The sequence below is a fragment of the Abrus precatorius genome, unplaced genomic scaffold (assembly GCF_003935025.1).
Source record: "Abrus precatorius isolate BTA unplaced genomic scaffold, Abrus_2018 Scaffold5, whole genome shotgun sequence".
NCBI lineage: Eukaryota > Viridiplantae > Streptophyta > Magnoliopsida > Fabales > Fabaceae > Abrus > Abrus precatorius.
Window position 1 is genome coordinate 16574647 of NW_020874395.1, and position 16450 is coordinate 16591096.

General features: G+C 32.0%; 3 protein-coding genes across 8 annotated transcripts; 2 read left to right on the forward strand and 1 right to left on the reverse strand.

Moving 5' to 3' along the window:
• Positions 1 to 1656: 1656 nt before the first annotated feature.
• On the forward strand, positions 1657 to 6546 carry LOC113868145 (ATP-dependent 6-phosphofructokinase 3-like). 2 transcript variants are annotated; one of them, XM_027503710.1, is made up of 13 exons: positions 1657 to 2238; positions 2719 to 2765; positions 2852 to 2891; positions 3011 to 3073; positions 3162 to 3299; positions 3809 to 3967; positions 4041 to 4094; positions 4244 to 4312; positions 4416 to 4545; positions 4993 to 5258; positions 5615 to 5663; positions 5758 to 5912; positions 6091 to 6546. In XM_027503710.1, the coding sequence occupies exons 1-13, from the start codon at positions 2038 to 2040 to the stop codon at positions 6253 to 6255; spliced, it is 1536 nt and encodes a 511-aa protein (XP_027359511.1). In that variant the 5' UTR covers positions 1657 to 2037; the 3' UTR covers positions 6256 to 6546. The 2 variants fall into 2 exon arrangements, with proteins under 2 accessions (XP_027359511.1, XP_027359512.1); XM_027503711.1 differs by having other exon boundaries at positions 1692 to 2238; positions 5636 to 5663; positions 6091 to 6530.
• Positions 6547 to 9555: 3009 nt separating this feature from the next.
• LOC113867856 (AP-4 complex subunit sigma) lies at positions 9556 to 11685 on the forward strand. Its single transcript, XM_027503354.1, has 4 exons — positions 9556 to 9744; positions 9905 to 9991; positions 10327 to 10395; positions 10560 to 11685. Exons 1-4 carry the CDS (start codon positions 9604 to 9606, stop codon positions 10692 to 10694), a joined length of 432 nt encoding a protein of 143 aa, XP_027359155.1. The 5' UTR covers positions 9556 to 9603; the 3' UTR covers positions 10695 to 11685.
• A 427-nt stretch (positions 11686 to 12112) lies between these two features.
• LOC113867111 (glutathione hydrolase 3) lies at positions 12113 to 16093 on the reverse strand. 5 transcript variants are annotated; one of them, XM_027502134.1, is made up of 7 exons: positions 15802 to 16093; positions 14907 to 15244; positions 14044 to 14562; positions 13448 to 13683; positions 13074 to 13338; positions 12794 to 12931; positions 12113 to 12703 (listed from the first exon to the last, which is right to left on the reverse strand). In XM_027502134.1, exons 1-7 carry the CDS (start codon positions 15899 to 15901, stop codon positions 12431 to 12433), a joined length of 1869 nt encoding a protein of 622 aa, XP_027357935.1. In that variant the 5' UTR covers positions 15902 to 16093; the 3' UTR covers positions 12113 to 12430. The 5 variants fall into 5 exon arrangements, with proteins under 5 accessions (XP_027357935.1, XP_027357939.1, XP_027357938.1 ...); XM_027502137.1 differs by having other exon boundaries at positions 12337 to 12703; positions 14044 to 14617; positions 15802 to 16040; XM_027502133.1 differs by having other exon boundaries at positions 12377 to 12703; positions 13074 to 13362; positions 15802 to 15990.
• Between the last annotated feature and the right edge of the window lie 357 nt (positions 16094 to 16450).

The following is a 16450-nucleotide window of genomic DNA, read 5'->3' on the forward strand; positions in this document are numbered from 1 at the left end:
ATATATAAATGCAAAGGACAATGGTGTGGTATTTTCAACCAAAACCTTCATATACTTTTTCTTTTTTTGTGGTATACATTGGAGAACCAGAAGATCATTTTCTTGCGTTGCATCTTCTTTATTCTCCATAAATATCTCATCCATTTTATCAGTTTCCTGGCTACACAAACTTTTATATTTAATATTATTCAATAACAATAACAAAGCTTTATCTCATTCATGTTAAAACATTAATACAAATTTTCTATTGTAATTCACAAGTGCATGATAAGAAGTTTTTAAAAAATTATCATGAAAGAAGTTAATTGTATTGGAAAGGAACAACTGTTTTAAAAGTGACATGTAGCATGCGTAACAAAGGTCTTACTTTTTAATTGTTATAATATTACTTTATTGTTTGGTAAGACTTTTTATAACATTATTGAATATACTCCTTAGGGTAGACATCATCCATCTAATAATGTGTATTAATTAAATTAAGTTTGCCTTTCCAGGATGTTTATCATGCAACAATGACGAGTAAAAAAATATTATAATAATTATGATAATAACCTCTGAAATCAACGTCCAAATCGGCTGAAAGTTCAGAAAACTATTTAAATTTTGAGAAATGTCAGTTATAGATTATCTTGTGCAATTTTTATATGTAAACAAAAAAAATATGTAATAAAATAAGTGTTATAAAAACTAATGTTATACAAAACATTTTATAAATAATATGATTCTTCAATTTGTCATTATATGTATCGTTCAAGTGACAAACATCAAAACTGATGTCTAATTTATTACAGAAATGAAAAAAATACAAGTTAAAGATAAAGTTATTCAAACAATAAATCATTAACTTAAACATTATATATATTAATGTTTGTTTAATGATATATTTTTAAAAAGTTAATAAGCATTTTTCTTAAAAATTGTGATATTTAATGTATTGCATTTTATGGTAGTTTATAATTTTTGATAAGAAAAAAAGTATTATACATTAATGAATTGTATATATATGTGTAATTATTTACTACTTTGATAAGTTCAGAAGATTTTATACCCTTTGGGGCGAGAAGCGTGACTTTTTAATTGTAATTCTTTGAGATGAAGTGGGGTTTTTAGGCATTAATTGTTAAATAAATTTTGAATCTCATGTCCAACCCAGCTATGTATTAAGTTAATGGAGGCTTAAAAAGTTGCGTTTGAATTCTGGACCTTCTTAAATTGAATGGTTGTTTAGAATTATGATAACAAATTTATAAATACAGAGACTATAATTAATAACACTAAAACAGACATAAAATGATAAGTAGGCAGTTTTTTTTTTTTCATAAGATTCATAATTTACTATTTTAAAAAAGTGAGCATTAATATGGACTAATATACCACAAAAACATCTTAAGTGAGTCCTACATTACATATATTCAAAATTTCTAGACTTTAATTTTTAATTAATTCTTAATTCTATAAAATGATAGTTTTTTTAACACTGAAATGATTAAAATAATTTTCGGACAAAGTTAGAGATTAACGAAACATAATCCATAAATCTTGAAGATTAACTCAAACATTTGTTAAAAAAAAAAACATGAAGATAATTTGCTCTGCATTTTAATGATCTCTAAATTAAAAATTGTTAATAAATTAGCATAGAAAGAGGCATCAAGGGAGAGACAAGTCCTGTTATTTGCAAGAGACAGGAGTTAGAATTTACCAATTTAGAATGTAAAAGACACTACGAATCCGGAATCTCCAAAGTTTATTCTAGAACAAGCCATCACTGTGTTCCACGCAGACCCTCATAAAGCTGTGGACGAAAGCGTAGACCTTTCTTCAAAACCCATTTACAATCTTCTGCCACCAGTTTCTATTCTTCCTTTCTCGAACCATTCTTTATAAAAAAAAAATTCAATTCCCGTTTGGTGGGTAGCACCCTCTGTTTCTTCTCCGTGTTTTCTTCGGTCAACTCCGTTTACTATATATATCACCCTCTCTTCTTCAACTCCGTTTATTACCATGACTGTGATCATAACCTTCCTTTGAATTTTAATGGATTCTACCGCTTCTTTTTCCAATCACAATCACCACTCCATCACAAACAACGGTTTCTTTGATCCTAAATCTTTCAGGTCACCATCACCGGTTGCCATGGCTTCATCTGTGAACTCCGACCCTAAGGTTGTCACCGGCACCGCCGGTTATATCCTCGAGGATGTTCCACATTTGACTGATTACTTTCCGGACCTTCAAGTACGTCATCGTTTTCATAATCTCTCCCTACTCTGCTTTTCTCTTACGCCACCGTCAAAAGCTGCTTATTCTCTACTTGATCGATCACTGATCATGTGTTCCTTTTTTCTTCACTGATCGTCCGTTGCTTTTTCTTTACCTCGAATGAGTCGAATGTTTAGTATTTATAAAAACCAACGACCCTTTTATTCTTTTCTTTTCTTTTTTTTTTTAGCACCGACAAATTATTAAAAAAAAAAATCCCTTTTTGGGGGGATTTTGGTGTTTTAATGATTTTTCAGCTTACAGATCGGAAACGATGAATTGGGTCCACAATTTATTTTTTGGGGTGTAATTGTGTAGCTTAGTATTAGGAATTTCGTTTTTAGTGAAAAAAATGATGTTATGCAGCTTTTTATGGATGGTGGATATTAATGTATCTTTTTATTTTCGGGTACAATCAAATACAAAGTATGATTTTATATATTGGTGTTGCTGCAGACATACCCCAATCCTTTGCAAGACAACCCTGCTTACTCAGTGGTTAAGTAAGTGTTTACTTCTTATTCGTGTTTTAATTTCCTGCACTTTTTGTGGTTGATCGGTGAATTGAATTTTACTTGTCACTTGCCAGGCAGTATTTTGTTCATGTTGATGATAGCGTACCTCAAAAGGTTGGTACTTAGTAACTTTTTTAAATGTAATTTTTCTTTGGTTATATTATAAATGAATCACTTTTTAAGTTCATTAATTTTCATGTCGTTTATTTACATCTTGTTCTGACTACTGACAGGTTGTTGTTCACAAAGATGGTGCAAGAGGAGTACATTTTCGGCGTGCTGGACCCCGTCAGAAGGTATTTTTCTATGGGTGTAGATCTATTTCTGCATTAATTGATATATTTGGTATTTTTTGTTTATGGCCTTCGAAAATTGGATTTTCAGGTTTATTTTGAATCGGATGAAGTTCAGGCTGCCATTGTCACATGTGGGGGTCTGTGTCCTGGCCTCAACACTGTGATTAGGGAATTGGTGTGTGGCTTACACCATATGTATGGCGTGAAGAAAGTTCTGGGAATCAATGTACGTGGATGTTTTGTTCATGGCATTTACTTGCAAATTTTGTGCTTGTTTTTTGACAAGTATCACTGGCATTTCAAAATATCCTACATCCGTCAAGGATAAAGTCAGAATATTTCTTATAAAGCTCAGTCCTCTTTTGAGTTAATTTTTAAGAGTGACTCAGTGAGTTAGGCCCATTTTTTTAGTACAAGCTATAACGCCTAAAGTTATTAATGTGCTAACTTACTCTTATCTGAAAGAGATCAATGCCTTATTATTGCTTTCTAGTAACCCTACAACTGTTTCCTTATTTGGTGCAGCTAAAAGTTAATGAAAAAATCTAACTAATGCTCCTAAGGTATAAGATATTTCCTTAACGTCAGCCCCAAAGGCATTGATTAGCAACACTGCAAATTTTCACAATCCTTAGTTCTCCCTTATCAGTTAGAGAGTAAATCTACAAAAGCCATCGATTGCAATCATAGTTTTTTATTAGTCTCATCAACTAATGATAATGTTGTGACGTGAAGGGAGGATACCGGGGTTTCTATGCTCGGAATTGGATCACTTTAACTCCTAAAAGTGTGAATGATATACATAAGCGTGGAGGAACTGTTCTTGGTACATCAAGAGGTGGACATGACACCAAAAAGATAGTTGACAGTATTCAAGATCGAGGAATCAATCAGGTCTGCATTTCTTTCTATTTTGAAGTATATATTTAGAGTGTATACTTGAGATTAACATCTCTCTGAATTTCAGGTTTATATAATTGGAGGAGATGGAACTCAGAGGGGTGCATCTGCCATTTTTGAGGTATCTATAATTTAAATGAGTCTATTAGATTTGTGGGTTTAGGAAAATAAATGAACTTTTCACCAAGGTTGTTGGTATTTAAATCTGTGAAACTAATTGCATTACGCAATTTGTTAATGATTCAACTTTCAACCTGATTATCCATACAGGAAGTAAGACGGCGTGGTCTCAAAATTTCAGTTGTTGGAATCCCCAAAACAATTGATAATGATATCCCGGTAAAAAAAATTTCTTGCAAATTGATGCTTCCAACTCATGATTTATATCCATTAGCATCATTAATTGGTAAATTTCTTCTGCTGTCTCTTTGTTGCTTAATAGGTTATTGATAAGTCATTTGGATTTGACACTGCTGTTGAGGAGGCTCAGCGAGCTATAAATGCAGCACATGTTGAAGCTGAAAGTGTTGAGAATGGTATAGGCGTTGTCAAGCTGATGGGTCGCTACAGTGGTAAGTTTCCCAAGTGCTTAAGATGCCTCCATTCATCAGTTAAATGGTTCATTCTTTAGTTACCTTCAGTAGCCTAAGGATAATGAAGAAGCTCATATCTTGTTTCTTATTAGACCTGACAAAGTATTGGGGTGCAAAAATACCTTTTGACACATAAATCATGATTCCTGGAAGCTTAATCTGGGAGTATAACACAGGCTATCCTCAAACCATTTGCAGTTTCAATAGAATGTCAATCATTCTGTCCATCTAACAATCTCTAAAATAACAAGGCCATAAGGGAGGCAACTGACTTCAATTCAATTAACATATAGCTGTTGTCTTCTCATTGTAACATTTTAAAAGGAACAAAAAAAAAGAAGCTAAATATGATGTTCATAAGTTCTTTTGTTGACTATGTTAGCAAACCTGACTTCATATATGCTTTATTTTGGATGCATGGTGCAGGATTTATTGCAATGTATGCTACTCTTGCGAGTCGGGATGTGGACTGTTGCTTAATTCCAGAGTCACCCTTTTTCCTTGAAGGTCCTGGTGGACTTTTTGAATATATAGAGAAAAGACTCAAAGAAAATGGGCACATGGTTATTGTGATTGCTGAAGGAGCAGGACAGGAACTTGTTTCTGAGAGCGTGCAATCCATGAGTAAACAGGATGCTTCTGGAAACAAGCTTCTTCAAGATGTTGGGCTATGGATATCCCAAAAGATTAAGGTTGGATTGTTATTCGTTTTATTTGCTTTAGATGCCTTGTGCTCTTCAGTGTGTTCATGGACAGCATTATCCTCTTAATTTCTTTGTTGAAGGTGATCTGAATTTGTTTACTTCCTTACAGCCCTGCTTATTTATGCTCTGATCATTAGCTGACCTGTCTAGCATCACCTACTATCACTGCCATCATTAGTTTGCATGTTTAAATTTTCTAGAACTTGTAGCAGAATATGATTTCAGTAATCAAAACTAAACCATACAAAACATGCTCTATTTTATTCTTTCTTAATTTTTTCACGACTGCAAAATGTTTATGAGGATGTTTTCTGCCTCTTACTTTGAGCACTTTGACCTTCCAGGATCATTTTGCTGAACAGAAGACGATGGCCATAACTCTCAAATACATAGGTTCGTAAAGATTAAAAGCATTTGTACCTGTACACAAGCACATTGAAAGGAGTAATGGCTTAAAGAGTATTGCCTTCTCTTTACTGTTTTACAGATCCAACCTATATGATCCGAGCTATTCCAAGCAATGCTTCTGACAACGTGTACTGCACACTTCTTGCTCAAAGTGCTGTTCACGGAGCAATGGCAGGTTACACTGGCTATACAAGTGGACTTGTCAATGGAAGACAAACTTACATACCCTTTTATGTGAGTTTCATTGGGCTTGATATAACTTTTGATGGATTTAGATGTTTTCAGTTTTAAATACCTTATCAAGTTATAACGTTTAGGACATTGAAAGCAGTTTGAGAAAGTAACTTTAGGATGCAAGAGGTAGTCTTTTGGTTAACTCACCAATGTTTTGTTGCATTGTAATGCTTTGCAGAGAATCACTGAGAGACAGAACCATGTAGTGATAACTGATAGAATGTGGGCCAGGCTTTTATCTTCCACAAATCAACCCAGCTTTTTAGATGTCAAGGGTGTCAATGAAGAGAAGAAAGGAGAAGAACCATTAAAACAATTACAGGATGGACATTATTCAGGATGACTCTTCAGTTAACAAAGAAATCAGCTGCATTTACCCCGCAGCTTGCTAGTTATCATCACCATTCCTTTATCCTTTTATTATGCGTTATAGCTTATAAGCAGTATATATGAGCATCTTTTTTGGCCTTATTTGTCAATAATGTGGCTGTGGAAAACTCGGCCTTAAATGATCAAGATATTAGTTACTCGTTGTGTTGTAGCTTGTAAACTTCGAATCAAATCTGCTCTATGCGGAAATCAGCTTCATTAGTTTGAATATATTATCACTTAGAAAGTCCAAAAATTATGGAGCATACGTCACCCTGGCAAAGGCTATAGTGTTCTGATTTATAGTCAAAAAGTTAATTTTTAACACGTTTTAATAAATAATCTATGGTTAAGATTAACTTTCACGCCCCTTAACTATGTTCAATGATAGATTAATTTATTCTACTTCAACACAAATTGTCTATAAATAATTATTGGGCATGGCGTGCGATTAATTGGGGAGGGGGAAACAACCTGATTTTCATTTTCAGGTTCCAATTTTGGAAGCAGCCTCTACCTTTGGAACTTTTTGAATTCAAGAAATTAGAAAACGTGTATGGTCGTCAAATGTAGCTTGTGTGCACTGCACGGCACACCCTCTTTTTAGTGCTTATATTATAAGTTGTAGATGTTATCACATGCAAATTCCAATTCAAATAAATGTATAATATCAATTCATAATCGTCCATTCAACCATAGTCTATAGTATAAGAAGGCTGCTGAATGGTAATAAGTACGATATTTGACCAATCTACGATTTTGTGTGACTGGTTAATTAATATTTTTTAAGAAGAAAAATGTGGACTTGTATGAAAGTCACAGGTAATTTTGTTATACTATTTATTTATGAATTATTAAATGAATTAAAGTCACAGAGATGATTTTTCTATTTATAAGTTAATAATACTTTCAACCAAGGGTGGCCAGACTCCCATAGGATTTGGACCTTCCCACTTCCCTTGTACAAGCCCTTCAATTTTATTTAAATCTTATGAATAATTAAAAATAAGTTACTAAGTAATTAATAGGAAAATAATTAAGCATAAGCATTATTTTCTTAAAAAACAATAGACACCTTATATTAATATGTTATTATGACTCTTTTAAAACATTTTTTTTTATCATTTAAAAAATACGGCTTTCATCTTCTGAAAAATAGGTCTCTCGTCTAGTTTATAATTCCTTTTAAATCTAAATATATTTTAATGACCCTTGTTCAAAATAAAATTATAATGAGTTTAATATATTATTTTAATTAATTTTAAAAAGCCCTTATTTTAGAATTTATATTACGTCTATATACATTGAGGCGTCCTCATTTCAACTCATTCTAACAAAAATTTTAGCAAATTACTTTAACTATTTATGATTTTCTTTTAAAGTGTGTTTGGGAAAAAAATATAAAAGGGAAGGAGAAGATATATTTTTTAATTTTAAATTAACATAACTATATATATTTATAATAATAAATGCATCATTAATATATCAAATTACATCAATTTATCAAATTGTATATATTTTTAAATAATTTTAAATATATTTATTTTAAATACGAAATTTCTCTTCTCAAAAACTTCACTTCTCAGACAATCTATTAACATACCCCATGAGCTAGATGAATAATAACTTAAATATATTATTAATTTGCAAATGTAGTGAAAACAAAATAGAAAAAAAAATCAACATTTATTTGATCATAGTATATTAAAACTTTTTTAAAAAATCTAATTTTAAATAAAAACAATGGAGATTGATCCTTGCAGTTCAAGTAACCAAAAAAAATGTAATTCTATATCAGAGCTTTTTTTTTTCTAATTTTGATTTTGTTTGGCTTGAAAATTTTTCAAACACAAAATTTACAATTTTATCTTTTAGTGAGAATGATGAACAAAACATCTCTTTTTTTTAAAAAAATTTTAGTAATATTTGTTTCTCTTCAAACAGGAAAAAGAAATGGGTTAAGGAGTAGGTGCATGAGACACAAGTTTTACATAATTAATGGAGGCAAAACTTAAAAACTTAGAATTTATTTTTTTACAAAAATTAAATAAAACCAATTACCAATATGAAGAACTTCAACCCAATAAAATATTTGATTTTAAGCTCTCACTCATACAATCATTAGGCATTAATTCTGATTAACCAAAGAATGCTAATAAGTGTCATTGAAATATTAATTAAAATTTAAGAATAAAAAAATATTATTAACAAACATGACTCCATCCTACTATAACTTTTAATATAGTCCTACTATAATTTGTTATAAAAACATTATGTATAAATTCCCTACTTAAAATTTCTAAAATATTTGTTAGTATATACTTATCTCAATATATAAAATATAACTTGCAAATTTTAAGTAAATTTGTCTTTAAGAGTTAGTTTTCATTTTTATTAGTTATACTGTGTAACTTCTCCTACTTGAGTATTTATTTTTGTTGATTAATTTTAATTTTGTAATTTATTTTTAATTTTAAATTTTTTATCTCCTTTAATCTAGTCTTATTTTAATATGGTAAAATATTTTTAAATTTTTTTAAAAAAGACATACAATGTATCTTTAATTTTTATTTAAAAATAATTTTAATTTAATAACACTTGTACAATGTGGAAAAAATTCACTAGTTTAATTAATGATATAATAATTATATAAACTGACAAATGTAAGAATATGTTTAATAAAACAAGTTTTTAACTTATTTTAAAATTTATAATTTATCTATGTAAAATTGGTTACACTATTTATAATTATTAAAATTTAGAATGTTTAAAATAATAAATAAATTAAGTTTAATTGTTATATTTATTTATATATATAATTTTTAAAAAAATTAATTAAATATTTTTTATTTTTTTACATTAAAAATAATTATTTAATAAATAATTGTTTTTTATATTTAAATTTTAATTATTTTAAAATTAAATTAACTAATAAAAGATATAAATACATTTATACAAATTCGAACAATACAAAAATATAAATATATTTATTAATAGATTACTTAAAAACTTATAACTTACGAGCTAATAAAAAGTTTGGTAAAAAAATAAAATAAAATAAATTTATAAAAAATTATTTTAAGTAACGTTTGTTTAATTTATTAAAAATTAAAATTTAATTTTCTAAATTGTTATCTTTAACATTTTACGTAATTTACACTCGCATAAAATAACATTAATATTTTCTTTTTTTCATTTAACATATTTTAACTTATTTTACTGATTCGATCAACTGATTAAAAAAAAAAAAAAAGAATATTTATGCGGTGGTATGTATAGTTGCAGTGGGAGAAGGTGAAGTGAAAAGGGGAATTAGGGCAAAATGGGGATCCGATTCGTGTTGATGGTGAACAAGCAAGGTCAAACGCGTCTCGCCCAATACTACGAATACCTCACTCTTGAAGAAAGGCGAGCCCTTGAAGGTGAAATCGTTCGCAAATGCCTCGCCCGTAACGAACAGCAGGTTCCCTTTCAATTTAATCATTTTATGTTGAGATCTCGTGATTTATTCATTTGAATGTGTCATATTTTGCTTATTTGTGTTAAATTGAAACTTTTATTGTTGTTGTTGCTCTTTAGTGTTGACGGTATCTGATTTCCGTTTCTAACTGATTCATTGACAGTGTTCTTTTGTAGAGCATCGCAACTACAAAATTGTGTATAGGCGCTACGCATCTTTGTTTTTTCTAGTTGGAGTTGATGATGATGAGGTAAATCATTCTCTCTTATTTTTAATTGGTTCATACAAACACACTGAATAATTTGGAGCAAGCCAAATCTTTGAGTACTAAATGTTAAATCTCTTCATAAAATGAATAATTCTGTGAAATAGTCTAGCTGTGAACATGCATAGAAGAGGTTTTTGTGTATCTAAGGAAATGTAGGGGACATTTGGGTTGTAAAATAAGAACTGCATTGAGTTGTTAGTATTGTTAAACATACGGAACTTCAACAGAATTTTATATGCATCACTTTTGTGTAAAAAATATGATATTTTTCAAATTCTGCTTGAGTGCTTATTCTACCTTCTTTTATGATGTTGCAGAATGAGCTGGCTATTTTGGAGTTTATACATCTCTTGGTAGAAACCATGGATCGTCATTTTGGCAATGTGGTAAGTCCTGCTGTGATTGGAGTCTTCGGGGTTTCTTCTGTTTCTTTAATTTCTTAGTTTTTCTTCCCCACATGCCTTTCAAACGTCTTTCTTTTCTTCCTTTCATTCTTTGAACGTAAATTCCAGCGAAATTGTTTATATTTTTTGTCCACTTATTCTTGCAGTGTGAGCTAGATATCATGTTCCATTTAGAAAAGGCACATTTTATGTTGGAGGAAATGGTCATGAATGGTTGTATTGTGGAGACAAGCAAATCAAATATTCTGACTCCAATTCAGCTGATGGATAAAACATCTTGAAGGAGAAAAAAGAGAGTATATGCAGTGATTTGTGTGTCATTATTGACTCTGTTCTTTGTACAATAAAGTAGAAAAGATAATCTCCAATTTTCTTTATGAAAGAAAATTTGAGTGTTGTTCATTTTGTTTTATTTTTTTCGCTCCCCTTGTATGAATGGATTGTGTATATTTTTTGTCAAGAAAAGAAGTTTGACCCTTGGTATTAGCACAATACCCGATAAGTTGAAAATTTCAAATCCATGACATGAGGTACTCCCTGCCCCTGCTCACCGACCAATTGAGGTGTAGCTTATGGTTATATATATTAACATCACCCCTTAGTCAGATTTAGTGCCTGTTGTACAAAGGGCCGTTGTGCGTGCTGACACTAAAGTGTGGCATTTTGAATTCATTGAGCTAGATGGGTTGTAATTGGTATAGTGGTATTTGAAAAGATATCTTGGGGCTCCCTAAAGTGTGCATGGTATCATTGTCATTATGAATATACACCCCAAAATTGTGAAACCCAAAAAATGTATACAATTAAGATGTGATCATAGTTGGATCAAGTCTTCTATCATAAAATTAGTTGCCTCCACAGCACCACCAGCGATGAGAACCAATCCACAAGTGATGTGTAAACGATGACGTCATTGTATCATTGTATCACTTGTGTTACAGAGTAGATTGTTAATAGTGGTTATATTAATATTGATAACAGGCTTACACGACTCGTTTTCTAGCTGAAGGGAGCTGTCTAGATATTAATTCTTGTGTAGACATGGCCTGCAAAAGGACTCTCCTATAATTGACTCTCGAGCTTGTGTCTTGAATGCAAATTCCGTCAGAATACGTTATAAATGGAACAAAAGTTGGGGGTGATGATTCGCATTCTAATGACTATGATTTCTAAACCAAATAATGTACTGAGAAGAGTATTTTACATGCTTTAGTTTCCATAGACGTTATATTGCAGGTCGGTTGGCTATGTACAATAATTTGAGGTTGTTACTATTTTTGGTCGTCTTATTAACTTCGGCTCGGATGTCTGAGTTATCTTTATCTCCTAATATATATTTCTCCGTTTTACATAAAAATGAGTTATAAATCTTGTAGAACATTCAGTTTGGAATTTGTTTCACATGTACACGTTTCTCGCAGTCTTGCTCATGTGCCATGCCCACCGTGAAATAACATATACATGCATTTTACCTATATAGTGGCACATTTGATCACACGATCCCAAGTCCATGGTAAACGTGTTTTTTTAGTGTGAACCCATAGAAGAAGTTGCAATTTCCATTAAATGAAAATTTCATACAAAATTTAAACTGTACTAAGTGGTTGTTCCATTCTAATTATTTTTTTATTTGGCGATTTCATTAGAAAGGAAAAAAGAAAGAGGGACCCGAGATGATGTATTAATATTCGTGTATTCAATGAAAGACAAACTCAAAAGCTATGTTTCTGCAAGTCTGCAACAGTTTCAACTTTCAAGCACTGAGCATGAATATGGTACACGGATAGGACATAGGATCAATTTTTAGCACTTGTGTAGTACTTCCTTTCACAGCTAATCTGGCCTTAACTTTAATTTATTTTCACTGTCATGATTTCAATGAAAGAAATACAGACAAATTTCCTTGTCCAAGACGGCATTGATACAACATGGCTAGAACTTTTTTTTTTTTTTTTTCAATTTTTGTTTTGAAATGAATGTGCAGTACAATTTTCAATCTGAACAGTTGAATATATAATTAAACAGCTGCTGGAGATCCATCCTTTCTAGGGTCACAAACGGCTGTTAGAGTGCTATGCCTTGTATGTGAATTGATGTCTTCACCTATTTTCCTGTTCATGTTAAATGGTGGTTTGATAGTTTGAACAACAAGCTGAGTGATAGCTAGTGCCCGAGACTCATTCAGTTCATGACCTCTCTCTTCTAGGAAAAGCCTACTTTCTTTTGAAAGCTCGATGTGCTCACCATCATGAGCAGTCAAGTTCTCATAGCGAACTACATTTGGTATTAGCTGCATCAGATAAAGATCCAAATTAGATTTTTGTTTGAACTTTGAAGCATCATATATCAAGGAACTATCGGAATAAAAATCAGTTAGTACCTTGTGATATATCCTTGGACTCAGAACTGCATCCAAAGGTTTCATTCCCAAGATGAAATGATTAAGAAAGACTTGAATCACTGCTGGAATAATGTTCATTCCACCGCTACCTCCAATTACCCCGACTAACTGGTCATCCTGCAAAATGGTATCAAATGGTAGATTCATGCATAAGAAGGTTTGATCACATCACTCTTGCAAACTTTCCAATTCCCTACCTTAAACCAATTCTTAATGGCTTACTGTTATTGTATTTTGTATAGGAAACTGAAAGCAATACCTTTGTGACAATAATAGGAGTCATGGAAGACAATGGTCTTTTGTTTGGTTTAATAAAATTTGTTGGAGCAGGAGGTAGTTTATCCGGGGATATATCAGTAGGTGTAGAGAAGTCATCCATCTCGTTGTTGATCAGAATTCCAGTAGAAGTAGAAATAAAGCCGGCACCAAAATGATAGTTTACGGTTGTTGTCAGCGATACAGCATTTCTATCAGCATCCACAATGCACAAATGACTCGTCCCATGATCTCTGAGTTGACTCCACCTGCCCAGCATGGTTATGAACACCTTTTATATTAACAACTTAGTTACTTTGCAACATTCAAGCAAAACAGAATGTTTTCATTCAAACTACTACAACTAGTAGACTGCACCTGTTCATATAATACTCTGGAGGGAAAGTAGTGTTATCAAGTATCTTGTGCTGAATATATTTTGCAAAAGATGGGGAAAGCATTTCAGTTACAGTTTCACTAATGCTTTCAAAGTCGGGGTCACCCAAGTTCATTCGAACAGCAAACATGTGTTTCAATGCTTCTACCAGTCGGTGTAGACCGAAATTTCCCTTTGCAGCATCAGAACTTCCATAACTGTCGAAGATGTTTAGAACCTGCTAATAGAAATTATTAAAATACGCCAACATACAACTAATAACCAATAAAAAGGACATAAACAATTGAAGCATCATTCTGTATTGATATGAAACGTTGGTCACCAAGTTTTGCTCTATTAGAGATATAAAACTTTATCATGCATTAGACTCATGAAATTAAACGACAGCTTATGCTTTTGGAATAGTTGGTCTATGACATATTCCAAACTTCCAATCCTTGAACCAAAACAACACATATGATACATGTCTATTTCCATTTTTTCAGCATCAGACTCATGAAAGAGAGCATAACATCATGATTTCTACAGAACATGATGAAAATAGCATGAAGAAAAGAAGGCATAGGAATCTACCCACCAGAGAAAGAGCAAGTGTTCCAGATGAAGGAGGTGGCATTCCATATATGGTGTATCCCATCACATTAACAGTCATTGCATCTGTTATTTTCAACTTGTAATTGCGTAAATCCTCCATCGTTAAAATCCCACCAGCTTCTTTGACATCCTTTACTAACTTTTCACCAATGGTTCCATTGTAGAAAGCTTGTGGCCCTTGTTCTGCCACTACCTCTAAGCTGCGACTGAGTTCCACATTACTACACATATCCCCGTCTTTCAACAAAATTCCATTAGGTGCATATATATTTTTTAATCCAGGATCATTCATTATCTTATTTGCATCTTTAGCTAGGAAATCCCCAAGAGTAGGAGACACTACAAAACCATTTTTAGCAAGTTCTATAGCTGGTTGGAATAAACTCTTCCATGGCAACCGTCCATGCTTCAACCATGCCGCATGAAGGCCAGCTAATTCACCCGGAACTCCCATTGACAATGCACCTAAGGTCTTATCTTTGGGGTTGTTCTGATACATATTCTGTTAGTTGACATTCACAATATATACACAATGTAAGTTGCATTGTTGTAGATTTCTGCAAATGAAAATGATCATTATGAAATATTATTTGCTAACTTTCAACATTTCCAAGTAAGCAGTAGAAGAGGGGCCAAAAAATTAACAATTGAAGTCTTAATGGCATTTTCTTCTTAGAAATAACAACAAAGTGTTATTTTCAATTTGCTTCATTCTAATTCATTGCATACCAAGCTTGGCCTATATCTTAAATGCACATGTCAATTTGGTTTGGTCAAATTGCTTTACCAATTTCAACCATGAGGTTTAACAACTTCAACGGTTTATCGTAAGAGTTAACGTCAAACCTGTGAAGCAGCCAAAGGAGCAGTTTCTCTCATGTTAAAAGCTTCTGTCTGGGAGGTGGAAGAAGATCGAACAAGCATGAAAGCACCGCCTCCTATGCCACTTGATGCCGAGAAAACAACACCAAGGCATAATGCAGTGGCCACTGCAGCATCAACAGCATGTCCACCCTGCCTAAGCATTGAAACACCAATTGCAGAACACCGAGCATCATCAGCTGCAACAACTCCCACCTTTGATTCAACAATATCTCTTTGATTTGTTGGCAATCCCTCATTATATTTTTCTACCCCTGAAACTATCCCAAAACTTATGTTGCCTCTGACTGCTAGCCCCACAGCTGTAAAAGAATTGTGCTAAGCATCAGATCCAGTGAGTCAATATGATAATCAAATTGCTTTAGTGTGAAGCACATGTTATGACACAGAAGTTCAGTATTCCACTCACCCTCTTATGGGCTAGATTCTATACCATATTCTATCTATGTTTCTTACTCTTTGTAGAAACCGTACAGAAAGTTTGGTTCACACAATCTTAATTGAGAAAATTAGAAGACTTGGGCAATATATACACACTTCAAGTAATTCGTGTCTCTTCAAACTCATAATGGTGGTTTCTGATTTCATTTTCCTTTCACCCCACAGTCAATCATCTGATAATTCATACATCTAAATCACTTATCCCAGAAAAAAAAATGTCATCTTTTAACATTCCCAGGCATGCCGCCAAGTGGAGCGGTGAATTTTGATTCTATTTCCAATCTGGTGTTGAAATGCAAGAAATTGTGTTCAATTGGTTCATTCAAAATCAGAACAACAGCATCTTTATGCATTTCAGACTTCTTAAAGAGCTTATGACAAAAAAATTAAAGAGACGTGAATGAGAAAGAGAACTGACTTGTTAGGAGAAGAAAGGAGAGAAGGAAGCAGAGAATCATCTTTTGTTTGTTGTGTTTTGTAGGCAAATCATTGGCTTCCCATAACAAACGAGAATCCATGGAACAGTGGTGAGGGCTCGACAACAGAAGAAGGATTATGGAAGATAATAACGATCACTGAGTCCAGTTCAGCATCAGAAGAAGAGGAACAAGAACACTTATTGACCAGTGCCAGTGCCAGTGCCAACCTGTTATGTGGGAGTGCTTAATGACTGTACATCAATTTTATAATTTACTGATACAAAATATTATATGGAAACATGCAAATACGGTGCCAATATGATAGGGGAGCATAACATGGTTAAATTATATATATTATTTATAAAAAATAAATGCTTAATTTATTAATATTAATAAAAAGTAATTATGTATTTTATTTTTAAAATATTTATAATATTAAATAGTTAAATTAGTATCTTTTATATTAAATGAATAAATTTAATTAATTAAAAAATTTATAATAAATAAGTATAAAAAATCAAAGGTTAAATATATTTAAAAAGTTTATCTCTTAATTAAGATAAAAATATTGATTTTTTATGAATAAGAATAAAAATAGTATTAGTTTGTTGCATAAATTTCATGTGATATTTGTTAAATTAAAAAAAT